We start from the raw sequence: 19,723 nt of genomic DNA on the forward strand, positions 1-19,723 counted from the left end.
GAGTGTGAGTGTGGCTTATCCAGGACCTATTTCCAGTAGCAGAGCAAAAGTAAAGAGAAATTTTGGCCATATTGTGTCTGAAATATCACTTGTTTATAAAACTGTTGTATAAAAGCAATATCTCACTAGCAATTATGTGGTTATTCTGAATATCGCACTCACCCTGCGGCCAAATCAGAATCAATATTTGGTATAACCACATTTCTCTTGCTCAGGCGATAATGCTTAAATATTCAACATTTTAGGAAATTTCCCTGTGATTCGCTTGGGAAATATTTTTAAAAATACAATATGATTTGGTGTGTTTCCACATTGACAGTGTGATCATAAAGTTATGAGGGATGTACAGGATGATGTAAGATGTAATTGTGAATGTGTGGAAAGCTTAAGACTTAATTGTTATAAATAATAATAATAAAAAAAGTAATAAAGTTTAAAATGGGAATGAGTGTAATTTAAGACATTTTTGGGTTGGGTTTTGATAAACATATTAATTTTATTTTGTTTAAGAGAAAACATGTTATAGATTCATTTTATCCAAAAATATGAAAAATGATTGATGTGACCCAAACTGTTGTTCTTTTCTGTAGGCTACCCAGCAAAATCTCCAGTGTTGAATTAACACGTGCAGTGTTGATTCTGTATATGTCCAATTGGACACAGATGAACTCTGAAAGAGTTTAGTCAACACTCTAAGGAGTTAAACACTGGAGATTTTACTGTGTAGTGTCTTGCCTGGCAAGTTTTATTCATGATCATAAACTTACAGTGCCCTCCACTAATATTGGCACCCTTGGTAAATATGAGCAAAGAAGGCTGTGATGGTCTTTATCGTTTAACCTTTGTTAAATATAGGTGTGCAACAATTTGTGCTACCTCCCTTTGATAGATCCTTCAAATTTTGAAGGTGTATGCTGGTGGACTCTCCTCTTCAGTTCACCCCACAGGTTTTCTATGGGTTTCCGGTTAGGGGACTGGGATGGCCATGGCAGGACCTTGATTTTGTGGTCTGTAAACCATTTTTGTGTTGATTTTGATGTATGTTTTGGATCATTGTCCTGCTAGAAGATCCAGCCACAGCCCGTTTTAAGCTTTCTGGCAGAAGCAGTCAGGTTTTCATTTAATATCTGTTGTTATTTGATAGAGTCCATGACGCTATTTATCCTAACAAAATGTCCAGGTTCTCTGGCAGAAAAACAGCCCCAAAACATTAAAGAGTCACCACCATATTTAACCGTGGGCATGAGGTCCTTTTCCATATGGCTACCTCTCTATGTGTACACCAAAACCACCTCTGGTGTTTATTGTCAAAAAGCTCTATTTTGGTTTCATCTGACCATAGAACCCGATCCCATTTGAAGTTGCAGTAGTGTCTGGCAAACTGAAGACGCTTGAATTTGTTTTTGGATGAGAGTAGAGGCTTTTTTTCTTGAAACCCTTCCAAACTTGTGGTGATGTAGGTGACTTCGGATTGTAGTTTTGGAGACTTTCTGACCCCAAGATGCAACTAACTTCTGCAATTTTCCCGCTGTGATCCTTGGAGATATTTTGGTCACTTGAACTGTCCTCTTCACAGTGCGTTTAGACAATATAGACACACGTCCAATTCCAGGTTGATTCATAACATTTCCAGTTGACTGAAACTTCTAAATTACTGCCTGATGGTGGAAATAGGCATTTTCAATGCTTATGCTATTTTCTTATAGCCACCTCCCTTTTTGTGAAGCTCAACAACCTTTTGCTGTACATCACAGCTACAGTATATTCTTTACTCTTACTCACTGTGACGAATAAATAAGGGAATTTGGCCTGTGTGTTATCTCATATTTATACCCCTGTGAAACAGGAAGTCATGTATATGACTGTATTACTTTAATGTAATACTTTAAATATATTTTTCTCATATGAATTCATAGGGGTGCCAATAATTGTTGCACACTTATATTTAACAAAGATTTAAAAAATTGCGATAAACCTGTGTTTTTTTTGCAATTGTTTGATATCGATGAGAGCAGAGTAGTTTTGTGAATTGTTTTTAACAAAAGTTCAGAAGGTTCCACAATAAAGACAATTTTTCACAGCCTTCTTTGCTTATATTTACCACGGGTACCAATATTATTGGAGGGCACTGTAGTAACATATTGGTTGTTTTAAAAGAAGTCTGTTCAGGACAGTGATGCAGTAGTGTTATTTTTGGTCTTGCGGGATCAATCCAGCACACTGAATATGAAATTAAATAATGTGCAGAAAAAAATGAAGTGCAGAGTGTCAGCTTTAATTCAACAGAGGTTCCATTTACATGGGTTAAATCGCGTAAAGTAATCAAACCCTTATTACATAGCTCTTTGTTTTAGGAAATTATACAGAACTCGACATAGTAAAATATAGTCATCAGTGTTAGGGCAAATGACTTCATTCTATAATACATAGACACTACCAGATACTTGGATTGTCACTTTTTCCAGCCCAACCATGTGTTAAACCCAGGCCATTCTTTATAAATTAATCCAAACTGAAACTAAATTATATCTAAGTGGCCCAAAGCCATTTTCCCTGTCTAATGTGATTAAAAATAACCCAATTAGGTAGGTGAAATTGCCCAATAATGTTTTTTTCTTGTCTGTTGGTGTAGATTGTCTGTCATAGAGAAGGCACCATTACTCTGTCCCTACCTACAGGTCATAAAATACAGTAAATCGTTAAATATGCTGTTAGTGTTATGAATTATGTTATGAAGTGTATGTTAAGTAAATAAAATGTTTAACTGTAAACTGTTCCATATCTGAATGAGCAAATTTGACACAAGCACAGACATACAGTTTTTATTTTGTTAAAAAAAGAAATGCTGGCTACAAAATAATGTGTAAACTTGGTGCATTAAGGGTATCGTATAGTGGAAAATCCTGCTAGAAAATGCTAGACTTGCATAGACGTGGCTCACATTCGTAAATGTATTATATAAATGTAGTCATTAGGTTCCTGAATGTATGCATGCAGTATAGCGATGGCTGAAATCTACAGTCTAAGTGGATTCCTTGACAGGAATAAGTTTACTCACATTTTAATATGAACCCAGGCTTACTGTACATATGAACAAAGCATGAGTCATGAGTTTTATTTCTTTGCAGAAGGTGTGAAAGCGCCAACAAAGTCTGCTGATTTTCCTTTTCTGGAGAATTCTGAACAGTCAGGATGATGACTCATTTTCCGTTACTGTTAAGACTAGATATACAGTATGGTCATAGCCAGAATTTAAATGCTTTATTTGTATTTTTAACACTGAGAATCTCTGGTATATATGGCATTAACTCCCCTGACAAGGACATACTGACAAATTCATGAACCGCCACTGACGTACTCCTCCTTCTGATTGCGTTTGTTATGTCCTCTTCTAGTTTCCCATATTTGTGCACCGTCGACTTCCACTTCTCCTTCCTTTCCTCTCACCATCATGTGTCCTTGTCCACTCACATATATTTCTCATTCCCATTGGCTCTCTTTACTCCCTGTGCATGTGCTCACTGGGCCATTTGCACTACCACCGCCTTCCAGGCCTTCTCTTTGTCAAACTCTCGCAGTGTTCCATTGGATCCCTGTTGCTAGGAACGAGGAAAAAAAAGATGAGGGAGGATTTGGAATATGCACATGTCAAGATTTTTTATTTACGTGTCAATCAAAATAGTTCCCAACACTGAGTGTTGTTTTGTGTTGCACCTTTCTGTTTATGTTATGATTTACAGTATATAGAGTTATATACCACCTCTCCTATCACTCACTTGCTTGCCTGAGACACTTCCTGTCCTCAGAGGAAGCTGTGGCTGATTCATGAACATGTGCACGTTTATACTTGCGTGTGTGGGTGTGTTATGAGGATGTATAAGTGTGTTATACTACCTCGCACTGGTGTGGCTCCAGATGTGGACTGTCATCCCACTCTGGTGATCCTATACGCAGTTGACCCTTGTAGGAGGCACAGTGTACCACAGTGGCCAGTGTCAGGCCTGCCTGAACCAGCAGCAGCACCATCAGAATCAACAGGAGGATGTTGTATGATTGCTACATGCACACACACACACACACACACACACACACATAAGAATAATGTACTAATCATGCTTTTATGTTGTTGTTGTTGTCATACTACCTGAGACATGATGTTCATTAGAATGTACATTTAACAGCTGATCAAACATAGCACAGCCTCCAGCTGCATACAGAAAACTGAAACCAGTGTGATGAAATGAAACATTATAACATTCCTACCAAAGGGGAAGAGTAAGGTTATAACATTCCTACCAAAGGGGAAGAGTAAGGACTCTTTTAACCTCTAACTAGATAATTTTGACTCATCATTTATGGGTTTATTGTACAGGGTGTCCCCATACATAAGTCTCCATACATAAAGGAAATGAACACTTTTTAGCAAAATGTCTTCCAAAATTTTTCATACTTAATTTATATGTATATTTTTTCAGATAGCCTTTGACAAAATTTCAATATTGAAATCATTTTCATGGCTGGATTGGGACGCTGTCACTAGGTTGCGACCTTAACAGGAAACAGGGCGAGCACATCACACACAAACTTATTAACAAATTCAAAAAGACTGGAAGTGTTACAGACCAACCGAGAATTGGACGTCCACAAACATCCACTGATGAAGGCACAACCAACGTGGTGCTGATAAACATAGTCCCTTATGTATAGAGACTTTTGGGACACCTTGTAGTTTTGAATGTGCGAAATACAAAGTCTAATATAAACAGTATTATCATTTTCTACACATCATTTTTCTGAATGTTATTGTTCAATGATAGGGAGAAAAAATGGGTGCAAAATACAGTGAAAAAATTAGATCTATTACTGCACTAGTGATGATGAGGATGACGATGAAGCAAGAGATTCCCAAAAGTAGAGGAATACAAAATATCTGCTGTGAAAGATGATTCGTAAATGTGTAAAATACCCATTCCATTTGGTTCCATGTGGAATAATGAATAGTAATGTATATGTAGTTTGTTGTATAGAAAAAAGAAAAAGTTATAGAGAAATATAAGGATGTAAAAGAATGTTTCACTGTAGTTACTGAATGATTCATAACAATTCCTGAATAATTAAAATAATAACTATAGTAACTGAATAATATGCTGGATCCTTGGTTTTAGGTATATTGCACAGAGGAAAACAGGAATCTTGTATTTTTTCCCAACACTGGAACATGTTTAAGGGAGTTAAGGATCTTTATTATCACTTTATGCATTAGCCAATTGCATAGCATATTAAATATGATGGATATAGTTTTACACGTTTCTTAATGAAATGTGTTAGCTTTATTTGTACAATTAAAACAGGTTATTTTTCACCCACACCTGTTTTGTCATTTTGTTACAGTCAAAATATATTTCCTTTTAACAAAATTAATGATTTTGTCTCTTTTTAATCATATATTTTTTTCTGTGATCTTAATTATTAAAGCTGTGAATGTCAAGTCCCACAGGTGAAGCACATAATAAATGGAGCAGTTGTCAAAAGCCTGATGAATTTGCCCTTTGCTGATGATGAAATATTGTGAAATGAATGCACTGTCATAAATATACCTTTTTCAAGACTTTTTTTTTTTTTGCTTGGTGACTGGAAATTGACTCACCTTGGCTGTGGGAACCTCATGCTGGAAGATCTCAATAAAACTCAACACACTGTTAGACAAAAAGCCAGAGGAAGAGAACAGCAGTGGTGACGTGACACTGCTGATGGCAATCAATGTCTCCACCTGCAGCAGAGAGAGGGAGAGAGAGACAGCCAGACAGACAGAAAGGAAGTGAGAAGGAGAGACAGTGAAGAAGAAAGAGTAGTAACAGAATAGTGAGTATCTTTTTTATCCTCATGTTGAGCAGACAGGAAAATAAGCTAAAGTAATAAGCATGGAGATGTCCCATGGGGATTTAACCCTTGAAAAGCTAAGAAACTCACCAGGCACTTGCTGGGGTATTCTGACACCACATGACTGGCTATGGCACTCGGGAAACACTGCAAAGGACATTTGAAGACAAAAAACAGACTGTGGGGAATATTAAGCTGAGCACTTTGTTGACATTATATTTATGTAAGCTTTTACAGAAAATGGAAGCAGTCTGATTAGACTGTGGCACTTTGTTTTCAAAGAATACAACAGACTTTTCTTGTTCTTAAAGCAGACAAGACTCACAGCCACTAGAATCCAGAAGAACGTGACAGAGACGTAGGGACCCGGGAGCAGAGCATCAATGTTGAGAGCAATAATACCACCGAATACTGCAGAGATCCCAATTATCACCTCAATCACCTACAGAACACATAATGCTAGTGGGATACAAATACAGAAAAACATATGGCACAATACAGACTTAAATCTATACTATATATTTAATTATTGTTGTCAAATTATTTTCTGATACTTGCAAATAAATTATATCAAATTTAAACTCCACTATTTACTAGATCGCAGAACATGGATGAACTTCTAAACTTGCTTGAACTTCACCAAGTGTCATTAGAGTGACAGCTGACATCATGTTCTGTGGTCAGACCAGACCAAAAACTTTTCCAAACCATGTATGGAATCATGTTTTTGTTTTTTGTTTTTTAATAAAAGGGGATTGTATACAAGGAAAAGCACCTGTTAGGCCACTGCAAAACATGGAGGTGGGTCAGTGATGTTCTGGGGCTCATGTTAACATTAAAGTTCTATAGTATCTTATAGTATCATTTGTTCATTTTCCTGATGTTTTTTTTAAAGAAACTTGTAATTGATACACACTGTAAGAAATATCTGTATATTTCACCAGAATGTGTCCATAGCAGGTGTTTTTCTGGTTATTTACATTTTTCTTTATTGAGCTCTGCTCTGACAACTTTTGGTGGCAGCAAAAAATTTATCCAACTGTTTCAGCGGTAAGTAATTTTATGGAAAATTAAGTAGCTAACGCTAACAGTTTTTAAATTTGTAACTGTTGTCTAGTTTGGTCGGTAAGACAGTTGTGTTAAAGCGCACCTTTTATGGTTATGAAACGTGCCTAATTTTGTTTAAAAGGTCTCATACAATAGATTTACATGCATTCAAGGTCAAAAAACACTTTAATGTGCTCATAATTTAAATTGCAGCATTACTTTTTCCCCCCAGTGTTACAAACGACTCGTTAAATGATCCGTTCGAAAGGATTCATTCAAAACTCCTCCGTTCAGAGAGCATACGCTGCTCTGATTGGTCAGATGTCCCAGTCTGTTGTGATTGGTCTACTGTTGTCAGTGTGTTTCAAAAAGGAAACGCCCACTACCATAACGAGTTTCAGCTCCGTCTGTTTGTGAGCAGCCGCTGAAGACCAGAGGCGGGGCTTTTTGTTACAAACCTACATAGGTTAGTACAGGAAGTAAGTCTGCGATTACTAACAACTCGTTTCAGCTGTTCAGAATCGGTTCCTTCTTTTGGGAGTCAATAACTCTGTTTGTCATGCCCTTTTGATTTTTGAAACTTTGCAGACTTTTTACATTCACAAACAGCGATATAGCACACTACATGAAAGGTAATAGTTGAAAAACCATAATAGGTGCACTTTAACTAATGTGCTAGTGGTGTCCATTAGGGGTGTCTTTTGAGGGGCTTAAATAGGGGGGATCGGATGTGTGTCAGTATATTGGATCTGTGCATTAGGTCTTAACCTTTGTGTGTCCTTATGAACATTTTTGTCTCTTTCATTTTTATTTATTTTTTCATAATTTTGTCTATGTTAATACAGACAGCATAAAGTGTGAATTTTTATTGGAATTTTAATATTTCACCCTCATTTGCTTTCATAAATCTATTTTAAACTAGGTACACAAAATAGTTACATTCAGGACCTTAGGGACAAAAATGTCCCTATTGAAACTGCAATATTTATTCCCTGTGATGTTTAACCATAAAATCATGCATTCTGTGTTAATAAGTTTTTATTTTTTGACAAGGTTTCAAAACATTGAAGTAAAAAAAATGTCTGAAATGCGTATTATTTTCTCAGGTTTAGCCTCTGGAGAAAAAACATGCTTTTCCTTTTTTCTGATTCTGCTGTATTATAGAGCACTGCAGACCAACTGAATAAATGATGCACCTATAACTGTGTGGGTGTGTTTGTATGGATATTAGCATTGTGGTTTGTATGTGTGTACTTAAAATTGTGTGTGTGAACAGTTTGAAAGAAAGAAATTATATTGTACTGAAAATCACAAATCCCACCCCATGTATACGAGTCAAAGAAGCTTACTAAGCTTGGAAGATGTTTGCATTATGTAAAGAAACTGGTGTTTAAAGGATTAAAATTCTGAAAATGAATGAATCTTTGATAATTATGATCAGAACTGATGCTGGTAAAAACTGAAGTCAGTGAAAGTAGAAAAAAATGTTAATATATAATAATTCTATGACAGTTTTTTGACATGGACATTTTTGTCCTTTATGGACCTGAGTGGTAGGTTGTTTTGCTTTTTGTTTTTAATCTGACTGCATAAAAAAATATTGATGCATCAAAATTAATGTTGTTGTTAATCACTGACATATCAAAGACTAATAGTATATGGAAAATAATTACTATTTTTCTTTTTTCATAAAAAAAATCTGTGGGATTATGTAAACAAACCAGCATTTAAAGGGCTGCAATTTTGAAAATGAATGAATGTTTGGTAATTATGATCAGAACTGATGCTGGTGAAAAAAACTGACGTCAGTGAAAGTGGAAAAAAAATATTCATATATAATATTTTTGGACATGGACATTTTTGTCCTTTATGGACCTATGTGCAACTTTTTTTAATTGACACACAAGGGTTAATCAGTGGATGTAATTTGTTTTTTTGTAATGTTAGTAGAGACTGTAATGAGTTAGTGTCACGTTTCGTGACGCAACGGAGATAAAGGTAGGATGCAATCGCAGGTTGAGCAACAGTTTTATTGAGAGACACACAGGCAGGTAAATCCAGAACGTGATCCAAAAACGTAATCCAGTAACATGCAAGGTTCAGGCGATCGGCAAACAGGCATAAACGAGGCAAGGCAGGAATCAACGTCGTGGTCTCGGGATACAGGGTTGATATACTAAACATGAAACATAAACAACGGCGAGGGACTGGTAGCGGAGAAACCAGCGTGAACTTAACAAACGGAACTAAACATGACATGAACTATGAACTAAGACTAAGACTAAGAATCGAAACAAGAAACTATGGACTGTGACTGTGGTTATCTATCGTAAGGACTCTAAACTAATCTATCTAACTCATTCATTCATTCATTCAACATTCCGCGTTGTGTGCTGGGAGGCGCGCGGTATATATGCAAAGATAATCAGCCTCGTAATGGCTGACAGCTGAGGACGATTCAGACACACATGAGACTACAACCAATGACAGAACGGGGAGGAGACATGACAGAAACAAACAAATGCACGTGTAGAAATGTCACGATTGTCCACAAGGGGAAAGCAGGTGCTCGCGCACGTGCTCGTGCACGCGCGCTCACATGCTCCACAGCGCGCTGCATAAAGGGGAACTCGTGACAGAACCCCCCCACCCCAAGGGCACTCCTCCCGGAGTGCCATGAAACATCCATCTCCATTGGCGGCCCCGGCCCCCTGGGCAGAAGGTCCCAAGCGGAGCCTGGAGACCGCACGGCCTTCTTGGCGAAACAACAAGGCAGAGCGACGTACATGGCAGAGCAGGGAAGCAGAGCGTCGTCCTCGTTGGAGCATGAAAGCGGAGTGACGTCCCCGGCTGAACAGGTAGGCAGAGCGACGACTACTGCTGGGCAGGCAGGCTGAGCGACGACCTCGGCCGAACAGGGAAACAGAGCGCCATACTCAGCAGAGCAGGGAAGCAGGGCGACGTCCTCGTCGGAGCATGAAAGCGGGGCGACATCCCCGGCTGAAATGGAAGGCAGAGCGAAGTCCCGGGAGGCCAGGGAGAGGAGCGTGGGTCTCCGTGAGGCCAGGGAGAGGAGCGTGGGTCTCCTCGAAGCAGGAGGGGGGAACGATGTTCACCATGGAGCAGGAAGGCTGAGCGACGACCTCGGCTGAACCGGGAGGCTGAGCGACGACCTCGGCTGAACCAGGAGGCTGAGGCTCTGAGGTCACCAAGTGAACCTTGGGCGTGGGCTGAACTCGGGCCGTGCGTGTCGGCAGACTCGGGCGTGGGCTGAACTCGGGCCGTGCGTGTCGGCAGACTCGGGCGTGGGCTGAACTCGGGCCGTGCGTGTCGGCAGACTCGGGCGTGGGCTGAACTCGGGCCGTGCGTGTCGGCAGACTTGGGCGTGGGCTGAACTCGGGCCGTGCGTGTCGGCAGGCTCGGGCGTGGGCTGAACTCGGGCCGTGCGTGTCGGCAGACTCGGGCGTGGGCTGAACTCGGGCCGTGCGTGTCGGCAGACTCGGGCGTGGGCTGAACTTGGGCGACCGTGTCGGTAGTCTTGGGCGTGGGCTGAACTCAGGCGACCGTGTCGGTAGTCTTGGGTGTGACATCAGGAACTTGAGACTTGACTTGGACTTCAGAAGCTTGAGACTTGACTTGGACTTGGTTGTCCATGTTAACATCAACTTGGTGGCTCATCCGCTCATAATGCATGTGGAATGGAAGATCAGCACTGTTCACCACATTAACTCCCTTCAACAGCTTATCCAAGTTGTAGCTCTGCCCTGGTTCTCCAAACTCCCTCAGAAACAAGTCTGAAAACTGCCTACTGTCCTCCAGTACCCAGGGTCTCATGGCTGCTACTCGCTGTGCCCACTTGCGAGCTGGGCCAAAAAAATCGGGACATCATGAACTTAATCCATCGTCTCTCCCTTGGCTTCGGGTCAAACAGGCTTGAGAAGTAACTCTGGCAGTCTATCAAAAAATAGTCCGGATAACTAAAGAAGCCATCATACCGATCGCGAAGGTCCATGAAAGTCCATTGCGAGAACTGCATAGAATCCAAGGTGGGGATGATTGGCGTGGACCTCCGGGTTCTGCGTTCTCATGCTGCATCCATGATCGGCGAAATGTTCTGTCACGTTTCATGATGCAACGGAGATAAGGTAGGATGCAATCGCAGGTTGAACAACAGTTTTATTGAGAGACACACAGGCAGGTAAATCCAGAACGTGATCCAAAAACGTAATCCAGTAACATGCAAGGTTCAGGCGATCGGCAAACAGGCATAAACGAGGCAAGGCAGGAATCAATGTCGTGGTCTCGGGATACAGGGTTGATATACTAAACATGAAACATAAACAACGGCGAGGGACTGGTAGCGGAGAAACCAGCGTGAACTTAACAAACGAAACTAAACATGACATGAACTATGAACTTATGAACTATGAACTATAGACTAAGACTAAGACTAAGACTCGAAACAAGAAACTATGGACCGTGGCTCTCTATCGTAAGGACTCTAAACTAATCTACTATCTAACTCACTCATTCAACATTCCGCGTTGTGTGCTGGGAGGCGCGCGGTATATATGCAACTCGTGACAGTTAGCAAATGTGAAACACTTTACAGATAAGACATTTTTACCGTTGGGACATTTGTTTTTGTTCTTTGTTTAGTATTTTTACCGAATTCTGAACAATCTATAAGTTAATAAAAAATCTGTTTTCATCACAGAAAATTTGTTTGAATTTTTTTTTAGAGAAATCACTGTAGGTACACTGGTAACTAACAGAAATTAATAACTAACAAAATTTTTATTGCTATAGGTATAATATTGAACAAAAATTGTCTTTTTTTATTTACTTTAGGTAATCCATAAATTAACACAAAATTTCCATTTTTTAATTACAGGATAAAGTCCAGGTAATGAACTGCCAGTATATTTTCTGTTATTTTAAGGATTTATTTAACATTTGCAGTCTTTGTACTGTAGGTATACTATTAAATAATAGGAAGTGTCCTGATTTTTTTCTTTTTTTACTATAGATACACTATTAAATAATAGATAATGTCCTGGGTTTTTTTTTTTTTTTTTTACAGAAGGTATACCATTAAATAACAGAAAATTAACTGTTTGTTTTTTGTTTTTTGTTTTTTTACTGTGGGTTCACTGTTAATTAACAGAAAATTTCAGTTTTTTACAGGACAAAATTACGGGACAAAATCCGTGCAATGAGCTGCCAGTACTTTTTCTGTTATTTTATGGATTTATTTCATGGATTTATTAGTGCAGGATGCAACTGAGCTGAAGGTTAAAGGTTTTGTTGAAGGACCCAACCATGGCAGTTTGGTGGTGTTGGGATTTGAACACTTGAACTAGCTTAGAACAGCAACCCTCCTGCCAGTAAATTACTGTAAAATGTACAATAATTTTTTTTTCCCACAATGCAACCACTGCCAGGAGTCCTAGAGAGCATAGTTGGTCATGTTTGGGAGAGATAGCATTACTCTCTCCTCTGTCAGTCAGTCAATCAGTGTGGTACTAACCAATTTTGGGAATCTGTGAGCTCACATATGCGGAAGAGGGCAGTTAGTGCTTTCCGCAGAGTGTCATGCTGCCCTGTGGTGTAGAATGAGTGTGGTTTCAAAAGGTGCGGTAGTTGACATCAAGTGTCTTGGAAGAAATATGTGTTTGCCCTCACCCTCCCAAATTGGGAGCTGTCATGTAACAGGTGAGAGCTGGCTAGTGGGGTGGGAATTGATGACTAAATTGGGTATAAATTTGGAGGGGGAAAAAAACAATAAAGATGCTTAAAATTGAGGAGAGGACCAAGATCCCTCTACAAATGTCTCCAACATTGTTAAAGGAAGAGACTCAGTCATCAGGCATCACATATTTGATAAAATTAAAAACATTGTTTTGCAGAAAACTTCAGGAAGTGACTCACAGAATAAGCCTTGAGAAGACGTGAAGGGAATTTAGGTGGAATCACAGCAACAGGACCATCATATAATTGCTGAAGAAAAGAAATAATATATTATATATCTCAGTATTGTGTAATATAGATGTCATTCTGGAATAAAGTATATCTGTCCTTATGTATAATAATAATATTAGTAATAAAAATATAAACACAAGTGTTGCACACACACACTCACACACACACACACACACACACACACACACACACACACACACACCTTGCTGTGACTGCAGCAGTCCTCTACAGAGCGAGCTGACAGGATGACAGTGCTGGCCATGAGGGCTTCCAGCAGAGTAAGAAGGATCAGGTTAAAGTTGATCTTGACAGAAACAGTTACTGTGTCAGTATAAATAATAACAGCAATAATAATAATATTAATAATTTTAATAATAATAATAATACTAGTAGTAGTAGTAGTAGTGGTATTTCTACTACTATTACTACTACTACTACTACTAATAATAATAACTATTATTATTATTATCATTATTAGTATTATTATGATTGTTTTATTATTATTATTATTTAACCCTTTCTCACAGTACACTGGCGTTCCATTTCGTTGTCGGAATAGAAATCGATTTATCTGACATTTTCAATGATTATAAAAAAATTCATTATTTTATCACCACAAGTCTGTTCTGATTAGTCAGGACATTATTGGGTTTCTGTGTATAGAGTATTGTGACTTTGTGTTTAGCTGCTGGTGAGCAGGGTGATGGGAAAAGTGGAGGGGGGTAAACAATTCACACCTCTCCACAACAACATATCAAACGTACAGCACAACTGAAGCTTTTTTGAAAGTAAAATGCTGTATTCAACTGCCATAATAAAATGATAACATTTAAACTGAATTGCAAATTCTTAAAGCCCTGAGTGTCTATTTTCATATGACCCACTAAACAGTATTGTGGAGTGTGATATCTCAAATAAATACAATGCTGAACACGGGCACCCCAAAACAGATGGAAATTCCTTTTTTTTTGGCCTCTGGTAAAAAGAGTTTATTTATATAGTGTTTTTCTCATACGCAAGGTTGTTTTACAAAAAAAAAATATTATGTAGATCATTTTGACACCTGTATGCCATGTTTGTTGTCATTTGGATGAACGTAACACTTGAATAACATTTGGATGAATGTAACCTACTCACATTGATGGCGGATGGGCTAAGAACCAGCTTGCAGCCGAACCATACCAGGCATGTGGTTGTCACAGCAAATGTGGACACATACACCAGTTGAAAATCAGACACCTGCAATTACATTACACCATTTTTGTTTTGTTGTTATAGTTAGTCTATACCTGCGTTGTCATTTCCTTATAGCAAGGTATACTAGCTGCCAATGTAGCTGCTGGGGCAAAATGAAACAATAAATTATAAATCCCTACATTTCGGAGTGGCTTAGTTCAGTCTCAGTGCATCACAGCATCATTAATTCTTTGCAAACTGGAACAACATGATTGCCATGCTGATTCGGAAAAATGCTACTGCCTAACCCTGCTACAAAATAAGTGTTTGTTGTGGTTCTGTTGACAAGGCAATTGACTGCTACTGAGGGTTCACCTTAGTTTACATTAAGGTTTTATACATATATCACTGCACTGTTGAATTCTCAAATCAGATTATCCAGAAGGTGTTCATTATTACCAACACCTTCTCAACACACCTTCTCAACATATATCACAGGTTTATATTATTGTGCTTGTGTGTGTGTGTGTGGGGGGGGGGGGGCAGGGGGCAGGGGTTGGTTGTCTACATAACTTCAGGAGAATAAAGAGACTGTTGAGGGAACATTTATAGCTGCTAGAACATAAGTGATAACAGGAAATAACTAATTTTGTGAATGAACAATAAACATAACATTAAACATAACATTAAACAAACAGCTAAAAATATTATTTCTGTGGCATGCTGTTTTTAGAAATAAATGAACACTGGGGTGGTAAGGGCATCTCACCACGCTGTTGTTGATTATTTTCCGATTATTTTCATGTTACTAAAAGTGTTTTGTCCTTTACATACACTTCAACTGGGCATTCAGCTCGGTGTGATTTAATAAAACCAGGCATGCTGATTCAGTTGCCAGTAATTGTTGAAGGTGTCTCCTTTGGGTTTGAAAATATTTCATAGCGCCTACATGGTCAGAAATGGGAATAATGTCGGAGTTGATATTCAACTTTGAAACCCATTATGTTTTGCTCAGTTGCTGTCACTGTCTACACAGTGCATTCAAAACAAAAGTCTGGAGAAAGGGGGCACGTTGGCTTAGTGGTTAACATACTTGCCTGTTGTTGCACCCCTGGTGTTGGGGGCTTGAATCCCACCTCCTCCCTGTGTACGCAGAGCCTGCATGCTCTCCCCATGCTTTGGGGGTTTGTGTGTGAATGGGTGTGCTATTGTACCCTGGAATGGTTTGGAACACCATCCAGGTTATCCCGTGCCCTTGGCCCTGAGTTCCCTGAGATAGGCTCCAGGCTCCCCTGCAGCCCTGTGTAGGATAAGCTGTCTAGAAAACGGGTGGATGGAAGTTTGGAGGAAATAAAGTTCACATCTCTCATTGTCATATACTTACTGCAACTCGCCAGTTTGTGGCGATGGCAAAGCTCACAACTGCAGCTGGGATACTCTGCAAAAGAAAACACAGTTCAAAAAGTTATTGAAAACAGGAGGGAGAGAACTACACTAGTTCTGCATACAGATATGAATTCTGTGTCTGCTGTGTAGCACACACTCACCGCTCCAGCTGCACAGCGCAAGTAGTCCATCGCATCAGGAAACACATTACCCAGGTAGAGAGAGAAACCCGCTGTGATCAGGAGACTACACTGAGAATCATATCCATACCCACATAGAGGCACACACAGACACAAATTAAGAGACGCTATTAGCCCCTTAGGGTAAACAGAAATGGTAGTGTGATTAGCGATGCTGTCAAGGCCATGAGCTCTCACCCCTATGAGGATGCTGTAGAGCCAGGCTCTGTAGCTGAAACAGGGGTGTAACGGCTCAGCCTGGTCCAGCTCCAAATCACTGGCTCTCACGTCCACTATGTAGCTGTCCCTTTCCACTCTGTCCCTCTCTCGGTCCAGCCGTCGACTCAGCGTGCCACCCCCACTTGCTCGCTCCAGGGTGGGGATATGAGTGTAGCTAAACTCCTCCCGTGCAGACTCGTCCTCCCTCTGCATCATGCTTCACTACTGTGGCCTTCAAATCCAAACCTTGGGAAAGGATTCTGTTTCTGCAATGGGGACAAAATCTACAGTTCATGTGAATGATTTCAAGTAATGTATCAATCATAGTTATTTATTATGAAACTATTTTTGATTTCTCACACATCCATCGCACACATGGAATATGGAAGAGTACAGTCCACTTAGAAAGAATTCAGACCCCTTCACTTTTCCCTCATGTTATGATATTAATTTTTTACTCTTCAATGATGCTTTAATCAAGAATATTTTGTCAGTTATGTTTCTTCAAATTTTAGCATTCACATCCTTTGCTAGGACACTCTTAATTTAGCTTGGGCGCATTCTGTTGTCATTGATCGTCCTTGAGATGTTTAAACTTCACCTCTTGTAAGTTCAGTTGTTTGGATAACTCTGAAAGGCATGTCTCTGTCCATATAAATGCATGTCAGAGTACAAAACAAGCTCTGTGTAATTGTCCTCAGGTCCTTTATACAAGATTGTGCCAAGAGACAGATCTGATGAATGGAAAGTCTTTGCGATTTTGAATGTCCCAATGGTTTCATCATTCTTCAGTGGAAAAATATTAGAAACACCAAAACATTTCCTAAAGCTGTCTGCCCAGCCAGAATGAGCACACTGAGGAGAAGGGCTTTAGTCAGGGAAGTGACCAAAAACCCAAGGATCAATCTGACAAGTCTTTCAGAGATCCTGATTTGAGATGGGAGAACCTGGAAAAGAGACAGCTATCTCTGCAGCACTTCAGCAATCAGGTCGTTATGTTAGAAAACCAAGACAATTCAGTGGTTTGGTATGAACCCTTCGGCTTGAATGTGAACAGTTACCTCTGGAAATCAGGCACTGCTTATTACCTGGCCATTACTAGATGCCTTGTCTGGATGAATGAAAACTTGTATAAAGTTCTGGATAAAAAATACAGAGACATATTTGAAAAAATCGTTAAATCCTGTGTAATTTTGAGAATGTCCTTTAGTGGCCCATCCAGAGCCATGACTTCAACATGACAGCGACACTCCACATCCAACCTGACAGAGCGTGAGAGGTACCTCAGAGAGGAATGAGAGAAAATCCCCATATCTACGTGTGTTATGCTGTAGTATCATTCTCAAAAACTGTTAACTGCTGCCAATGATGCTTCAACAAAGTACCACAAAGTAAATGTGAGGTTTCTATTTTTTATTATTAATTAAACTACTTGGAAACCTGTTTATGTTTTTTCGCTATGGAGTATTTGTTGTCGATTAATGAGAAACAATGAATATAATACATTTTAGACTATGATGGATGCAAGAAGAAAAAAAAAATGAAAGGGTCTAAATGCTCTCTGAATGCAATGCATATTGAAATTCAAGCCGAGACATTCATATTTATTTATTAATTGGATTTCCAAAATATTATTCTGTTATAATACTGTTTTAGTGGGAAAGCAGTTAGACTAGACATTAGCATAAGTGCAATTATAAAAGCAAAAAAAAAAAAAAAAAGAAAAATGGTAATGATATTCATCCTTAGCATAACTTTAATATAAACACTGGAATCATGTACATGATAGCTGAATATTATTAACATTTTGTTACTTTTCCATGTCTCTATATCTAAATGATATTAGTTCCCTTTCTGATCTATTTTAAGGATTTTTTTAATACATAATAAAGCACTGTAACTAATCAGAATACAAAAGTTTACACTGATTTGCATGCTGATCAAAGAAACGTGACCGAAATAGGATGAGATCCTGAATCCTGGAAAGAAACACATCTTGGCACTGACTCATTAAAGTGCACAAAAACACGCACCCCCTTCCCTCCTCCCCTGCTCTTTTCCTGTGCTTTTTCATTGTCAGCCCCACTTTTTCTCATACCTCAGACCTGTCTGATCTATTTATTCCTGTCTTTCTTCATCTCCCACACTCACCTGTTCAGCTTCGTGCTGTTCCAGTTTATATCAGCCCACCAACTGTCGTTCAGGCGCACACATGGTATTCAAGTGCGTCGGTCTGGTGGTAGTCTTAACAAAATCCTTCTCTCCCCAGTCCCCACTCCTTGCCCCCCTCTCCTCTCTCACTATCCCTCTGAAACTTTTGGAGCAGTTAAAATAGAAGAACAAAAAACTCGAGTGTGTGGCTGTGCCAAGCTGTCTGTGTGCCAGAGAGGGACAGGCTATGAATGCCAATGAAGAGAGGAGAGATAGAAGAGGGGAAAACAGAGGGATGGGGCTCAAAGCAGGGGCTGTACAACCCAAAACTTCAGACTGTCCTACACAACTCCGGGAGAACACTCAAACAAATGAATACCCCCTGCTACCCAACACTCACTGTTCTATGAAAGTACAAAGGCTTTCACATATGCATGGAAGCACACGTAGCAACACACAGGTTACCACAATGTGGATTCATATTAATAAATTTTTCTCGTAGCTGGAATCTTGTAAAACACATACAGTCTTCCTTCATAACTGGTTCCCAATAGAGAACAAATAGTCCAGCAAAGCTGGCTGTCCTACTGTGCTTTAGAAATGCCTTGAGCAGTGGTACTGATTATAATCACGTGTTCCAGACTGTCTCATCGAGCAGCCTGGTGTGTTTCATGCAGCTTCATATAAAGCATTCACCAGATCAGACTTCCTCAGCTACTTGGCTGGTGCTGTTTTGCTGGGGAATTTAGTTTGGGTGAGAGATGAGAGAAAGATTAAAGAGATCAAGTTTGCATGCTTTACACAGCAGTACAGTTTCAGTTCACTATTGTCCTTGAATGGTGGGTATCCATGGATACCTTTTGAACAACTCCCACTATTTCCCCCTTCCCCACATTCCTCTGCCCCCTCCAAATATAGTATACACACGTTTGTTTTACTATCCTTGTGAGGATGTTCCACTGACATGCAAAAATTAGTTTGATGTCCTGATGAAGCAAAGTATTATTTGCGGAGTAACCCAGTTACAAGTTGTTCTAGCTGTCTGAACATTCCCTTTAATGTTTAATCACATCTCGCCTAAATTCTTTAGATTTACTATTCATCTACCCATAGTCCACCACTGCAACCTACCCCTTTTTATTTCACTCACTTTTATTTCACAGTTTTATTCCTGCTGTGAATATGTTTAATTCCCACCAGTATTCTGGTCTGCAATAATACCAGTACATCCTGTACTTATTCACTGAGTCAGCTTCTGAAAGTGAAACTTGAGTGAACTTTCATGTGAAATACAAGTTGGTTCATGAGGTCCAAAATATAATATATAAGTGCAATGACAGCTTGGCAGAACATCTGATGAAACTCGTAATAAAAGTGTAATATTTATAAGTACTACAACTCTCAGGAACACATTCTGCAATCGATTTCCACATAAAATGTTCATTAGTGAGAAGAAGCTTTCTAAAAGCCAATTTTAAGGTCAAGCACTAAATCCAAATTTTAGCATTTTGAAGGGATCGACATTTTGAACCACAGTGTAAATACGTTATAGACCCATGGTTCTCAAAGTGGGGGTTGGAGGCACCGCAGGAAGCTGTGAAACAGTCAGGGGGCTGCATTTATTCCATATTTTGTTACAGGTAATCATATTCCATCAATATGAAAGTTATTACATTCGGTATTGAGTTAGTGGGTGGACTGGA

The 19,723-nt window shown here is 39.3% G+C and overlaps 1 protein-coding gene across 3 annotated transcripts; it reads right to left on the reverse strand.

Moving 5' to 3' along the window:
- Window positions 1-2,421: 2,421 nt before the first annotated feature.
- mlc1 (modulator of VRAC current 1) lies at window positions 2,422-18,504 on the reverse strand. 3 transcript variants are annotated; one of them, XM_053622874.1, is made up of 12 exons: window positions 18,021-18,504; window positions 15,849-16,135; window positions 15,633-15,722; window positions 15,470-15,523; window positions 14,047-14,148; window positions 13,112-13,213; window positions 12,859-12,927; window positions 6,206-6,322; window positions 5,971-6,027; window positions 5,648-5,770; window positions 3,895-4,056; window positions 2,422-3,599 (listed from the first exon to the last, which is right to left on the reverse strand). In XM_053622874.1, the coding sequence occupies exons 2-12, from the start codon at window positions 16,083-16,085 to the stop codon at window positions 3,519-3,521; spliced, it is 1,194 nt and encodes a 397-aa protein (XP_053478849.1). In that variant the 5' UTR covers window positions 16,086-16,135; window positions 18,021-18,504; the 3' UTR covers window positions 2,422-3,518. The 3 variants fall into 3 exon arrangements, with proteins under 3 accessions (XP_053478849.1, XP_053478847.1, XP_053478848.1); XM_053622872.1 differs by having other exon boundaries at window positions 15,633-16,135; XM_053622873.1 differs by lacking the exon at window positions 18,021-18,504 and having other exon boundaries at window positions 15,633-16,259.
- Between the last annotated feature and the right edge of the window lie 1,219 nt (window positions 18,505-19,723).

This window comes from Ictalurus furcatus, chromosome 4 (assembly GCF_023375685.1).
Source record: "Ictalurus furcatus strain D&B chromosome 4, Billie_1.0, whole genome shotgun sequence".
Lineage (NCBI taxonomy): Eukaryota > Metazoa > Chordata > Actinopteri > Siluriformes > Ictaluridae > Ictalurus > Ictalurus furcatus.

Bases quoted from the DNA above. Each gene is read 5' to 3' on its own strand.
- mlc1 (XM_053622872.1), bottom strand. From the start codon at position 16,085: ATGATGCAGAGGGAGGACGAGTCTGCACGGGAGGAGTTTAGCTACACT. The intron at 14,149-15,469 runs GTAAGTATATGA...ATGTAATTGCAG, and splicing joins CCACAAACTGGCGAGTTGCA to GTGTCTGATTTTCAACTGGT. The intron at 6,028-6,205 runs GTGAGTCTTGTC...TGTCCTTTGCAG, and splicing joins TCTTCTGGATTCTAGTGGCT to TGTTTCCCGAGTGCCATAGC.